Below are 14,665 nucleotides of genomic sequence, written 5' to 3' on the forward strand. Positions count from 1 at the left end.
ATCAAGTCAAATGTGCAGGTAGGTATGTGCATGGCAGGATTTACAGAAGTGAACACACTATTCAAAAGTGTTTAAATTCTGTAGAAATCTGCATCATTCAGTACCTAATGTGCCTGCTAACTTGGTTCTGCTTGTTGCTTTCTTTTCTATTTCCTATTCCCACAGGCTGAGCACAGAGGAGGCCTTTATTGTCTTTACTAGCAATTAGGAAACCCTGTTTGAGGTTCCCCAGTCAGGAAGATATGTGTGTTGAGAGTAAAGTTTTGGCAACACTGAAATCAGTGGGAAGGTTGTATTTGCTTTAATAAGACAAGTAATTTAGTAAAAAAATTGAAAACAAACTCCAAACAAAACAAAACCTAAAAACCAATCAATGACCCCAAAACAAAATCTTCACTAATTTTCCAATGTTTTCAGTGGTCACCTAATTGTAATTTGGATCCATCTTTCTTCACAATTTTCTTTACTAAAGTTCTAAGCATAAATTAATTCCCAAAATATTAAAGTGATCACAGCTAAGAACGGGTTACTGTGAGCTGGAGTGGTAGAGACCCACTTCTGATTTCACAGACTTCATTTCTAGGATTATGTCCAGCATGTCAGTACCTGATATTCCTGATTCCAAAAGACAAGAGCTGGATAAATTAAAAAATATAGAACGTACAAATACAGTTTTGATGACATGACCACCAAAAAGCAGTTTTCTCTGTCTGAGGAGCCTTTAGCACCCACTGCTATTATTCAGGCCAGAGTTTCTGATTGTTGATATTAACCAGAGTTTGGCTTGACTGAACAGAATCAGATGTTCTCCTGTCCATCCTGCCTCACAGAGACTCACAGATCTAGCTCTCTCTGTGCATTGGTAGTTTGCCTGCAAAAGACACCTCAAAAGTCAACAGCTATGAAACAGAGCACAGTCAGAATGAACACACCCTTTCCATTTCCAGCCACTGGCACTGGCAATAGTTCACAGGAGCAAAAGAAAAGCAGGATTTTTAGAGCATGAGATTTAGATTAGAGCATGAGAGCAGGGGCAAAACTGCTGCCCTAGTTCTTGCTGTTCTTTCCCCTTTATCTTCTGCTTGTCAAAGACAGAGTAACATAAAAAATAATGGAGATTCTGCTCCATTGCCAGACCTCTGCTTCAAAGATTTGATGTGCCAAAACTGCTAAATGAAAAAACACTGATGTGACTAGTGTGCCCTATGACAGCTGGTTCCTGCCTGCCCTACCAGGGCTTCTGCCTCTGTCCAACAGCAGCTAACCCAGCACACTCCCAAGGGCCACAGGCTCACTTGTTCTCTCCCATCCCAGCTCTTCAAGCAATCCTCTCTTGCACAGCAGATTGGACCCTAGATGAGGCTTGGGTCTAAATCCAGTGCTTCTGTGAACACTGCAATCTTAAATCGTGTCATGAACCTCTTAAATCGTGTCATGATCCTTGGTGCCATGTCGAAGCACTGAGCTTGCAAGTAAGCATCAGGCAGCAATTTCCTGGGCATTGTCAGGTGAGGTGCTTTCCTGCCCTCTGTGTCCAGGTGGGGTCAATGGCTGCATCTATTTTCCATTTTCAAACAGGGACTCCAAGCTGGGCACTGCCTACCATGGTGCACTACACAGATTTCATTCCCAGCTGTGAGTTAATAGGGCAGTAAAGAGAAAAGTATTGAAAGGACATGAGACAGTGGTAGTGTAAGTGCTGGAGAGGGCACTGGAAGCTGTTCTCCAGCAGGAACACCAGTAGGGCTCATGCCTTCAGGAAGCACTGGACAAACATTCCATCCCGGCACCAGGGAGAACAGCTGGTGTTTATTTTTGGATGCTGCCTTTCTGCCCAAGTTATCCCTGACTACTTAACCTATCAAGGGTGCTGACCAAGGTGCAGATGGCCAAGCATATTTTGTGCACAGAGTAGCTCCTTTTCTTGTCAAATCAGTTCTCATTATTCAAAAGGTTCACTCTAACCTGCACTTAAACCACTGTTCTCATCATTTTCTGCCTCCATGCCTCCTTGCTCACCACAGAACTTGCCAACCAAGATTTCTCTTCTTCACTACTTTGATTTTTGACATGGTTCTTGAATTTGCCTGAGACTGTCCATCCCCAGTTTGTTACAGACTTCTCCTAGTCCTTCTTGGCCTCCAGCTTGCACAGAGCTCTGTTCTAATGAACACATATTCCCATGCCACAGCCTCACTGGCATCTCAGATTTGAAGGAAGAACAAGCCTTGCAACCTGGAAGTGCAATTCCAACTTTTCCTCCTCTACCACCACCATGCTTGCCCCAGCCAACAGAAGCATGGCAGGAAGCAGTTCACTGCAGGGATGGGGTAATGTGCCTTTGGAGGTACAGGAGGGATCAGCTCTGTGGCCCAGCACAGTCAAAAGGTGCATAGAGAGAAATCCACATTGCTAACATCAAATTAAAATTTAAAAGTGGCATAAAATACTTGGATACTGAGGTAATCTCTCCTTTACCCTCTTGTACTCTGTTTCCTCTGACCTTGTAAAGAGTGTTAGATATACACTGCGGCTCAGTCATGGCAAACATGAGACAAGGGCAGCTCTGAGACCCAGAGTTAATTTTCTACCACCACTTTGGCACATACTGATCTCCTGTGTGCAAAGCCTGCCCTGCACTATCCCATACAACACTGACTGCTGCACACACAGATTTTCCCCTCTGAAATCTGAATAGTCAGCCTGGTGTAGCTGTGGCCCATATGGAGCCTTACAAGCTTAGAGTTTAAAAGCCTTGCCAGTTTTGGCAGATGAGCCCATTACTTCCATAACAGGATCTCTTTGGCATCTGGAGTTTACAAGGTCTCTCAGGACAGCTCCTAGAAATCCCATCAAATGGCTTCTAGTGGCCTGGAAGGTTCAAGTTTGGGTCAAACACAAGCTGCTCACTGTCACCTAATTTTGCAATGTCGAGCTCCCAAGGAGCAGCAATTCCTGTTTTCTGAGACAACCATTCAAAATGGTCTCATTGATGACATCTTATTGATAAAATAACCTCCCAGGCCCCTGCCAGTGTTCACAGAGTCCAGTAGAACATTCCCACTGATTTCATCAGGCTTTCAAATTAATCTTTCTGGGAAAACTAATGAATAAGGGCTTGTTAAAGGATAAGTTTGTTAACAGGGTTCTTAAGAATAATTAATGAAATGAACGGCATGACTAAAGACATGGTTTTCATCTGCAAATGATTTGAGCCTTTAGTATTTTTGAACAATGGGAATTTAATAACCCAATCACCTTTAAAAAAACCCTTTGTGGAGAAGACATGTCAGACACACGAATTCTCCCACATTATTTTCCCATTGTCTCATTACTTACGGTCTGCCTGCTTGCTCATATCCACTTAATCTCTGCAGAAAGGCTACTATCTGGTCTGGGGGGTGGTTTTGGGGTTAAAACCTTCCTCACACAACCAGGACAATTGGATGGTACTGAAATAGAGATAAACACAGATCACCAGTGGGAGCGGGAGAAAGAAAATTACAAAGGAGAGCAAATCACAGAGATAACTGCAGATCTTTTAAATGCAGACCAGAGACTTGTAGAAGTAATATCCATAACTAAAGGGAACAGACAGATCTGTATGACAGACAGAGCAAGACAGTCCTTTTTTAAGGAGGCTCAAAATATACCTAAGAAAGTCTATTAATGACAACTCTATATGTGAACCTTTAATTCTGAGAGCTATGAAGTGAGACTCAGTGAAAAAGCTAGGTAGCAGTAGTGCTGAACCAAACATGGTGTAATAAATCACACTTTCCCACTTTGATGTCTACTTAGGACAGGTTCAGGCTGCACAAGGAAGAGGACAGAATACAGGTATGTTTAAATTTAACAACAACCAGTAGATTTGTACTGCTCAAGTACTAGAAAACCTTGTATTTAAGTTCCATGTGCTAACCAATATAATATTTTCAAAGCATTCAGGGGCACTTCCACCTCTGCAAGTAACAGGAATATTTTACTACACAATACAGGTAAAGGCATTACAATCCTCTTCTATTTCCTCCCCACAGATATTTTTAGCACTTACATATTCCAAGTCATGCAGTAACTCACTGTTTTTCCCTCCTAACCATGTTCATAGCAGGCCGCAGTGAGAGGAGATATCACAGTGGTCGTTGTGTGACAATAGTGTAACTTTAAAGGAAAAAAGCAAACAAGATTGATTAAACATGGAATTGTTCTCAAAAAAGTAGTCTAAAATAACTTATAGAGGGCTTTTATAACATTTGCTGTTGCAAAATGAGAGGAGAGTGTTGTGTGTGTGTAAGTGTGCAGGATTAAGGCCTGACCCAGCTCACAGGCCCCAAGCACTGTCAGCATCCCAGGACCCACTGCCAGTTGCTCCAGAGGACCAGCCAATAGCTGCACTGTGCAGCACCTACTAACACTTAAACTCTCTTGCCAGCCTCTTTCAGCCCTTTTACATTAATTCATAGTTTCCATCTTCCTTTTCTGTATGGTTTGAAAATGTGCAGAAGGACAATGTGGGGCCACTGCATCCCCTGTGATGATGCTTCTCTCTCCTCTCCCACTGGCATCCATTTAACCTCTTGCCTCTTTGTCCCATCACACAGGTGCTCAGCACCAAGAGCCTGTTGCCACCTTCCAGAGGGCTGCCAGCTCTCCAGTCCACCTGGGTGAGCAAGACTGCTAGCAGCAGGTTTTCCACTCTCTTTAACAGTTTTAGCAACCACAAATTAGCACTTGTACTGCACGTTGTTTTCCTGCATCCTGGAGGAGGACCAGGGCAAGACTCATGCGCTGAACACCAACTAGCAGCTTCCTGAAAGGGAAAGGCAAAGCAAAGCTCAGTCACAGGTGACCTGGTGTTTCAGGCCGTGAGAATCAACATCTGCAAATTGTTTTCAATTTTTCTTATTTGTTAGTCAAAACAGGAAACAAACAACCAGCTCTGTGCAGCTTTTCAGGTCTTCAATAGAGATTGTTCCTGCAGTTCCCAGAAACCTCTAGGCTGACAGTGAAATTAGAGGCTGAGAGTTGAAACATCACCTGTACTGTTCTCTCTTCCTGGAAGGGCAATTGACCCTTCCCCAGCAAGCAGCTCAGTGAGCAGGCACTTTACAACAACCTCCCAGGGGCTCCAGAGCTCTCAGCACACACCCAACACTAACTCTCCCATGAAGGACAGCAGAGTTTCTCAGAGACAGATTTTGTCTGGGAGCAGCCAGGGTGGGGTGCAGGATGGGAGCTGGGTTGCAGCAAGGCATGCAGGGCTGCACAAAGCCCCACAAGAGCAGCAGATCAGGTCCAGGGGTGGTTCCCAGGATGACCCAACAGCCCAGGCTGCCAGGCAAGTCCCCAGCCATGGAGCAGGTCTGACCAGCTGAGGCAGGGCACCAGGTAAGGGAGGCAAGGTCTGAGTTGAGATAGCATGGCACTAAAATTGGCACAGGTACAAGGAGCAAAGGAGAGGGTGTGCACCTCTGTGCTGTTCCATGGATGCTTCCCACAGCCCTTTCTCACACACAGCCCTGGCCAAGGCAAGTGCTGCCCTGTACCAGTGCTGACCTCTGGCATGGGCAGCCAAACCCACTGGGAGGGAGAGACTGCAGCAGATGAAGATGTCCCTGGGCCCCGAGGGCTTTGGTGAGAACTGGGAATCACAGGAGGAGTACTGTGGCAGGGAAGAGCCAAGTGGTCATTCACATTGAGGTTAGAGGATGTTATTATGCAGGATATGTTATTATTTTTCCAAATGATTCCAGCCAGGTAATCTCACCCAGCAGTCTCCTGGTCAAAATGACAATTTGTAGTTGGCCTGGTTGCAGCATATTTAAAATGCACTTGTCCTAAGACGTACTTTATTCCCTCACTTTTCTACTCCTTTCATTTCAATCTCTTTCTCTTCTTTCTGTTTTCCATCTGTGCTTGTCTTTTTCATACCTTTTTGTCCATACCAAATGATGTGCTGGCTAACTCTCAGGCTAGCCAAATCTTTGCCAGAAAAACAGGAGAATACTGCTGAGTCTTACTTAAATCAAAGTCAGTATTTGACCCCACCTAATTGCTTAAGGCACATTAAGGTCACCTTAAAGTGATTAAAAGGCTCAAATTTTCCATCATAAATTATTCTGCTTTCTTTACCACAGAACAAGAAGGAAAAAAAATACAAACACATATTTGCTGTATTCCCAGAAAGTCCTGATCCTTTTTTCAGTCTAGAATGTGGCACCTCAGATGTGTTGCTTTCTAGCAGCAAACTTTTCTAACAATCAAAGGAAAATTCCTGAACAAGTCCTTGCTTTCTTGGAAAGGCAGGTTGATCTTCTTGATCCCACCAAGAATGTGCAAACAGCAGAGATCAATTCTGAGAGCTTGGCCATGATGTTGAGGGACTTCCTCTCATCAGCTCAGGCTGCCAGAGAAAGCATGCTAGGAAACTGCCTTCCCCAACACAGCAGTTACTTGTACAATGCACATTAACTCCCTTGAAATCCCATACTCACTTAGTCTTGAGTTTTCAAGAATGTTTTTCAAGGCAATTATACAGAAAAGTTTTGGTGGTGCCTTTCTTTTTTTTAAGGAGATCAGTCTTGGAGTATCCTAAAAATCAACCCTTTTTTTTAATAGGCATCTTCAAGCGAGCCCTAGTTATAAAAATAATAATTTCACTTTCAGATATATATTTCATGGACAGCTTTCTTCATTATGTGTCTAGGACAATATGCAAGAAATAGAGCTTTATCCCAGATAAACAGGTCTCTCAAAAGGCTGGATGTTCTGCATATTTGCAGCCAGCTACTCCCAATCCTTGGTACTTATCTTGTGTTATTGGTACTTATCTTAGTCATTAGGATAGTAAACTGCCACAGAAAGTTCTAAATGGGTGAACTGAGAAGACTGGTTGAAGAAATATCAGACAGCTACCCACAGGGATTTGGACAGACTAGAGTACCTGTGGACATCTGAGCTGAAGAAGTTGTTAATTGTAAATCTAGAAAAACCTCACCATTGCTCCTACTGATAGAAATCAGTCTTTTTCAGCATCTGCCTGTCTATCTGAAAAGCATCTGCTTTTCAGATGTTAAAGAAGCCTGGTTTCTGAGGGTGCTCCCTGACAATGAGGTGGCAGCAGAAACAAACCTGTGACACGTGAGATGACCACATTCCATTGTTCTGATCCTTCAGCTCACATCCCTACATATGAAGAAGAGAAAAGAGGGCAAATCTTTGTGCAGCTCCTCAGCTGGTCCCATTTGCCGTACAGTTCCTACTGCTTTAAACAGGTTTGCCACTGCAGCTCACAGAGCACCATATTTCTACAGAAGACTCAAGAAGTGCAGGGTCTTCTTCATAATTTGCTCTTTGTCTGCTTTTTCTTTTCAGCTGGTCAGGATGAAAAGCAGCCTCATATGAATCTTCCTTCCCCCAGTCACTGGGTGCTCCTCCAGCCTGGGAGGGGGAAGCACACCTTTGGAGACTATCTACTCACAAACTGGTTTCATTGACATTTGTTCTTCTCAGTGACAGCATTCAGGAGACATGTTGGCCACTTTGATAACAAATGAGCATCAGCCCTTCTCTGTGGTAGGGTCCCGTGCTCTGCAACCATCACCCCTAGCTCCTGTTGGTGCTGTTTGCTCATGGCTCTGCTGAAGGATGTATAAAACTGGCAAACAACACTGCCAGAATATAAGAATATCCCTCCTGGTTTTCCTCTTGTTTCTTTTCCCATTACCCAGGCCTGCCTTTCCTTTACCCGATTTCTGCTCCTAAGCAAAATCACAAAAAATCTTCTGTGTGCTTCATGATTGACTTAGCCCTTTGTTGTCCTCAGTTTTTAGATCCTTCATGGGGTGTTTAAGTAGTGCTCAGCATAAGGAGGGAAATTACCCTAGCAGTGTAATTCCTACCCTAAGGGAGACCACACACCTTATTCAGCTATCAGACTCATCCAACAAGTCTTCCTCCCAAAGAGAAGCTGACAGCTCCTCATGGGAAAGGCATTCTAAGGACAAGCTCACTGCTCTCTAGGCTGGAGGACACTGGCAAGCTCCTGCACAACTTTGTTGAAGCCTATATTGCAGTTCACCCACTGGCTCCGGTCAAGGGCATACCAGCTCTGTGCAGCTTATTGAGTCTTCAATAGAGTTAAATCTTTGCTTCCTGGGATTCCCAGGAACTGTTTCTGTCCTAGTCAGATGCAAGGGCATTCATCTGGCTGCAACCCAGAGCAAAACATCACTTTTGGGAACATCTGTCAGCAGGTTCCAAAAACAAAGACATTTTGGGGTTTATTTATAAGGGCAGCAATTTTGATGAAGTTATCTATTCCTAATAAGTGGAAAGCAATTTTTAGACAATTTCTTTGTGTTTTGGTGGGCTGAAGGGATAGGGAAACCTGTAGGTGAGAGGTCCTCACAGATTTTCAGTGAAAATCTGTGAAAAACGACTTTAACAAAAAAAATATACTGCGGTCTCTGCCTCAGTATCAATGCAATTTAGAGGAACAAGATCAAAACAGATCTAGTGAGGTGTATTTAAAACCTTAAAAAAGGTTAGTGCTCTGAGGGCAGTGATACAAGGCTCCTAATTATGGCTTGAAATGTGCATGTAAAAGCTCCCAGGTTTACTGATTTCCTCAGCTCCTCAGTTGTTAATTTAAGTATTTAATAATTGTCTAAACTGACCTCTCGACATTGATTCAGAGCTGTGTGATCTCTAGTATTTGCACTACTAGCAGTAAAAGTTTTTTTTTCTCTTTCATGTGTGAAAGCAATGGAAATAGACTCATGGAAACCTGGACTGAGCCTTTTTGACACAGGTAAATATTTAAAGCATCTAGTAACTAGTCTGGGAATAAGTGGTTTCCATCACACATGGGTAAAGCTAAATCTATTCATCAGGCCCACGACACTGGAGATAACAATCTCGTTTTAAGAAGTAATTACAGCATTTTAAATTGTAAATAAGGGATGTTGTTTACATCTTAGCAGATTATTCTGTGCTTTCATCACTCTTGAATTCCTGCTTAAAGGAAGAGAGGAGCTCTGGAAAGAGCTGGCAGCTGCACTACAGGAAAGGGATTCTAGCTACTGAAATCCATTTGTAAATGAGAAGGTATTTTGGGAATGCCACAGCTGAGATCACAGCTTAGAGCTGCAATCAGTGAAGAACATGACAGATTATCCGGATGTCAATGTACTTAGGGAAGACATTCAGATAGGAAAAGGAGGGTTTGTGTCAAACGTAAAGAATAATGAACATCGTTGAAATTTTCTGACATTTTATCCTTCAAAAATGACAATATGGAGATAAGAATATTTTATGAGCACTGGTAAAGGAAAAAAAAACCCTACATTTGTAACAGGCTGTAGTAGCAACAAGACCAAGACTTGTGCAACCCTTAATCAGGAGCAGCTTCCAACTGCAGATTTAACAGCTCCCTTTCCTCGGGAACATTAAAGCAGACTGCACAAGTTACAGACCAATTCATGACGTGGCACTCTGCCTCTTCCCAGGGGCCTCACCAATACAAGAGGTCTTTCCTACCACGGGTTTTGATGCTGGAGAGGGCTGTGCTGGTGGCCCTTGTAAAGGCCATTCCCTTCAATATTCTTCTTACTTCAAAGCCACTAGTGTGCTTATTCAGGGAAAGCTACAACATGAGGGCCAGGGTGCAGAGGGATATTTTGAGGCAGAAAATGACAGATTGCATTAAATGCAATGAAAGGTTGGGCATGGGGGAAGGGATGTTTTATTAATAGTTTCTCAGCAACTGAGGAGCCAGCATAGACTAGTGTGATAAAGTCTGATGGATTCAGATTGTCACTTCAAAGGAGTGGTTTCTGGCGTGGATGTAATCACTGCTGTCTTACTTATATGAATGGGAAGTTTAATCAGTATGGACAGCTGTGACAATCAGTGAAGGGAACTCTAATTAGCATGGCGTAGACTGCCCATGCAGCGAGTTGAAATTCCCATGGCAATACCAACAATAAACTGGACTGGCAGAACAGGGAAGCCCATAGAGACTGACCACCTCCCCAATTAGTTGGGGAAGAGTATTTGGTGGGTGACCTTATTGTTCCACTATGCACAAACCAGACAGCTGACCCACAACCTTCAAGACCTGATAATTGCACTGGCAAATAAAAATGAAAAAAAGCAGCACTGCCTACACATGAGTTTTCCATGCTGACAAAGCTAATGTCAGCTGTATGCCTGGGGACAGAATATGGATCTTACAGGATAGATAGATAAGTGCATGAGGCAAATAGCTATCTATGAATTATTCTTCATATACAATTTAGTTGCTAAAATGGATGGCACATGTTAATTTCTAATTTCACTACAGTGTTAAATCCACCTACTTTCTGTTCTGCAAATAAGGCAAGGTTGGGGGGGGAATGCACATATGGGATACCAAGCTGACACATGTAAGATATGCAGTGTGCAGGCTGCAGGATGAAGTGTGGCTTTGGTCTGTTGCTGAGAAACTATTATGTGTCTGTGTAATTAAAGCCCGCACTGGAATATACACAGTCAGGAAGGCAGGCTGATGACTATTTTAAGTTAAAAAAAAAACCAAACAATCATTTTCATCCATGTGGTTGACAAAGAGAGGCTGTGCATGGCCAAGTCATGTTGCCTTTAACTTCCACATCAGATAAACTAACCATAGACTTGCATAAGACTTGCCTTCCTTCAAAGGCAGGTTTGGTTTGTGTCAGCAAGACTTCAGGCCTGAGAGAGGTCAGAAATGTTTCCTGCAGCAGATACCACTGGATGGAACTGTTTGGTGTCACCCCTGTTCCACATTATTTTTCCTCAGTCAGGAACAGGTGGCCAGCCTCAGGCAGTGCTGCCCTAGCACCACCGCTCTACCTCTGCCTGCTGGTGTTTCCTCCATCCAAATGGGCTTCCATAGGCAAACACACAACACCAGGTGCACTCTTCCCTGTTCCCTGCCTGGGAGCTCATCCCCAGTGTGCAAGACAAGAGGCACGAGCCAGCAGAGTGCTGGACAACAGCTCCAGCCGTAAAAGATGAGGTCGGTCGGAGCCTGGCTTGCCAGCCTGCTTTTGAATGCATCCAGCCTGCCCTGGCACAAGAGGGCCAGCTCCACTAACTGTGAGAGAGGCTTTTCTGTCACAAGAGCCAGTGCCAGGGTGGGTGGAGAGCTCCTGTTCCCAGTCCAGAAAGTATCCTGTCCAAAGTTGGGGCAGGAGCACAGGGAAGCTGCACGTGGGTCTGCAGGCACCACATACACAGTGACAAAAGCAGCACCAGCCCTGGGGCTCTCCTAACCTGGCCAGACATAGCAGGGAAATCCTCAAACAAAGCACACAAAGCAATCACCAACTCTTGCTGTAAACAAAGTAGGGCAACTCTCTGTGCTCTTTGCCTGCTTCACTCACAGGCAGCCCCGTGGGCTCCCATACAAGGCCAAGCCCAGTGCTCCAGCCAGCTCCACATCCTGGCTCTAGCAACAGGCAACAGCAGATGCCTGGGGACAAGCAAAGCAGAGGGAAATCACTGCTTTGGTGCTGCTGTTAGCAGCTCTGTTTGGTCCCTGCAGCAGAAACTTTCTACACTGGCAGCTGAATTGCAAAGTGAGAAGCCAAAGCACCCCTGTCTGGTACGGATGCTGCCGTGTGCTGAAGCCTCCCAGCAGGGATCAGGTACCAATCAGGTCAGCTTTACACCAGGTCCTGCACACTCAGACTTAATACAGACATGGCCCCTGACCCAAAACTATGTGCAGCTTCAGCATGCAGCTAGAAGGACTCAAAAATGTTGTATTTGACAATTATGAGAGGTAAAATTTTAGACTTAACTGGAATAGAAATAGGAGTGGTTACAGAGGGGGATGGAGCTGGTACTTCCCTCCATTTTCTTCACAGTACTCTGCCTTATTATGGCTTGCTCCTTAATACCTTCAGCAACCAGCTTTGTATGTCACATCTTACATCATATTTAGGTGGTGACCTTCCCTGATGTCCCTTTACAAACACTGATGCTCTCATGCTTGGCTTGCTGCTGTGGAGAGACAAACTCTGTGGTACCTAGTAATTTCTCATACTTTTCTTTATAGAGCTCACACTTTCTAAAATTACCTTTTCACTGTGTCTCTGAAGTCAGTAATCTTTCCTCAACTTACTTGGTGATGAAGATTTAAGGAAGTCTTCCTCCTAGTTTTCTTTAAAAATCTAACATGCAGTTTACAAAAATATTAAGCTGTTCTACTGTTCTTTAGACTAACAGCTTTCTTGGTGAGTGTTCAGTTGTAGCTCGTCTGATCATTGCTGTCTCTTTTGAGGATTATCCCAGCTAAATCCCCTTAATCTTGTCATGCTTTACTGAAAAGACACAGTTCTTTGCCCTTGCTTGGAAGGGAGATGCTGGACTGTAGGAGAGTCTTGACAGACATTCAAGTCATGAGTGAAGTTCAGCATTTTTAGACCTAAAGCCAGCCTGATGGTGTCCTGTGAGTCAGTACCTTTCACAAGGACATCAACTCACCTTTTCAAGGCTGCTACCACCCAAATACTTCACTAGAATCCACTGGTGACCCATGAGACTTTCCCTTGACTTAACCATAGCTCTGTTACCCTGTTTCTTTTGTGCTTTGCAAAATAACCCAGGCTTCTGGGGGCACCTGAGGAGCTGCGGCTTGCATTGCTTCCCCAGCTGTAATGAGCTGGAGTCAGCTGCTGCCTGTGCTTTCCTCTCCAGACAGAAAACAACATGATAAATCTGTGGCTTATCCTCTTCAGACAATGTGCAGCTCATTGTAAGGCACAGTGAGCCAGTGGGGTGGCAGTGCTGGTTTTCAGGAGAAGATTGCTGGGAGTCACCATCCCACACCGTGGCCACCAGCCACACTCAGCTCTTGAGGAGGCCACAACTTGTGCATGATGCTCCCAAGCCCTTGCAGTTAGGGAACTGACTCCCAAAGGGGAACACCTCAAAGTAGGTGCTAGGAGAGATTTTGGTGGCATTCCTAGAAATGTCTCTGCTCTTGTTTTACCCCAACAGTGATGTAGATGAAAAAAGGTAAGCTCCAAGGATGTCCTCCCCATCCCCATTTCCCTCCCACATCAATCCTCAGGCCAGGGGGTCTCTGCAGTGACCCTGTTCCCCATTTCCTTAAAGAGCAAGGGCAGCTACCAAGCACATACTGATAGAGCCTTTCCTTTCTCTGTTTAGGCTTCACTTCAAAGGAAGAATTGAATCCAAAGCCACTGGAACCCATCTCCCAGGGGAATCAGAGTATGTACTTTAGAATTAACTTCATAATTAAGTGACATTATTAATTACATATTGCCAGAATGCATTCAAATTAAATAGCAAAAGGTAAGTTTTCAAGAAAGCCTAAGAAAATCCAGGAGCACATTTTTCCCTTGCAGAGAAAAAGTGAGCACTCTCTGCTGACCCCTCTTACACAAAACTAGCTTTTGCTTCTACAGGGAAGGAAATAACAGCTAAAATTTAGCTTACCTGGGCAGTGAGATGGTGGCTCCTCCCTATCACCTCTTCCCAGGCAGTATCAGCTCCAGGCAGCCAGCAGAGCTTCTTCACTCAGGTGCTTTGGTGGCAGAGGACAGCAATCCAGTGTGCTGCAGAGCAGGCTCCCATGGCTATGCTGTGTGCAGGCACCCTTCTCATAGCAGTGGGTGGGAGGGAAGGAAACCACCTGAGAAAGGGACCCAACGCCTGCCACAGCCAGGAGGGAGAGGATGCAGAGGGATCATCAAGGACCACCCAAGTTCAGAGAAGAAAATGCAGGTTCCTCTACTCTGAAATCTTCTACCGCCCTTTAAAAAGTCAGATTTACCCATTATTCCATCTTTAGTTGAGGCCCAAAGTAGCACAAGAAAGAGAAAGCAAGTTCTTAGTGGAGAGATGGGGTTGCCTGCCACCTCTTCATTAGAAGCCACCCCAAAGAGAAGGTTCACCCTTCCAACAGTGCCTGGGTCCTCTCTTGGGCATCTGCTCATCCTTGGGCAGCTGAACACTGTCTGGACTCTTTACAGTAACTACTGAACCAAATATCTACATATTCCCAGGCATTCCTCTTAATATTTGAAGAATTATTTTCCTATCAAAGATGTCAAATACACCTGAAACTGATACAGAAATAAGTGAAAGAAGAAGAAAAAGGGAAGGCTCTGCCCTATAGACCCCATTGCCCTGCAGAAAAGCAGAGCTTGGTGCAGTGGAGGCACCAGCAAGGACAGCTGTGTTTCCAGCAGTTAAACTGAAATTAGTCACACCAGAAACAAAATTTTCAACCCACTGATATCTCTAGGACCATAAAAGTCCTGTTTCAGATCTCTGCTCCCTGCAAATCAGAACGTGCTCACCTCCCTGTGAAGCACCCTAGCCTGTGCTCTTGCAGTGTCCCTCTCATGTCCCAGCACTGAATCGGAATCCTCCCCAGAAACCAAGTCTGTCTGTAAGTGTATGTAAATCCTTGCCTCCCCAGACCCTGCTGGCTAACAAACTGCCCACTTCCCACATACAGATCTCATGAACTAGTTCCCTTTGAAGGACAAGAAATTCAGGAAAACTTGGCTGTTAATTGAGGTATTTGTTGTGGGTTCCCGACCTTGCCTCACGATCTGCTGCGAGCGGACACGGTTCTCAGTCACGCTCCTGTAATTCAGCATTA

At 44.5% G+C, this 14,665-nt stretch overlaps 1 protein-coding gene across 6 annotated transcripts in view; it reads left to right on the forward strand.

Annotated features, from left to right (window-relative positions):
- The window catches only part of VIT (vitrin), a 56,143-nt gene that overhangs the window by 29,951 nt on the left and 11,527 nt on the right, over window positions 1-14,665 (forward strand). The window contains exons 10-14 of one of the 6 annotated variants that reach the window (XM_036379982.2): window positions 3,802-3,840; window positions 3,942-3,998; window positions 4,602-4,664; window positions 8,765-8,812; window positions 13,201-13,263. In XM_036379982.2, coding sequence (XP_036235875.1) covers window positions 3,802-3,840; window positions 3,942-3,998; window positions 4,602-4,664; window positions 8,765-8,812; window positions 13,201-13,263 — 270 coding nt within the window. The remainder of the gene's footprint in view (window positions 1-3,801; window positions 3,841-3,941; window positions 3,999-4,601; window positions 4,665-8,764; window positions 8,813-13,200; window positions 13,264-14,665) is intronic. The other 5 variants (XM_054514301.1, XM_036379984.2, XM_036379983.2 and 2 more) reach the window with 5 other exon arrangements.

The sequence above is a fragment of the Molothrus ater genome, chromosome 3, assembly GCF_012460135.2.
Source record: "Molothrus ater isolate BHLD 08-10-18 breed brown headed cowbird chromosome 3, BPBGC_Mater_1.1, whole genome shotgun sequence".
NCBI classification, from domain to species: domain Eukaryota; kingdom Metazoa; phylum Chordata; class Aves; order Passeriformes; family Icteridae; genus Molothrus; species Molothrus ater.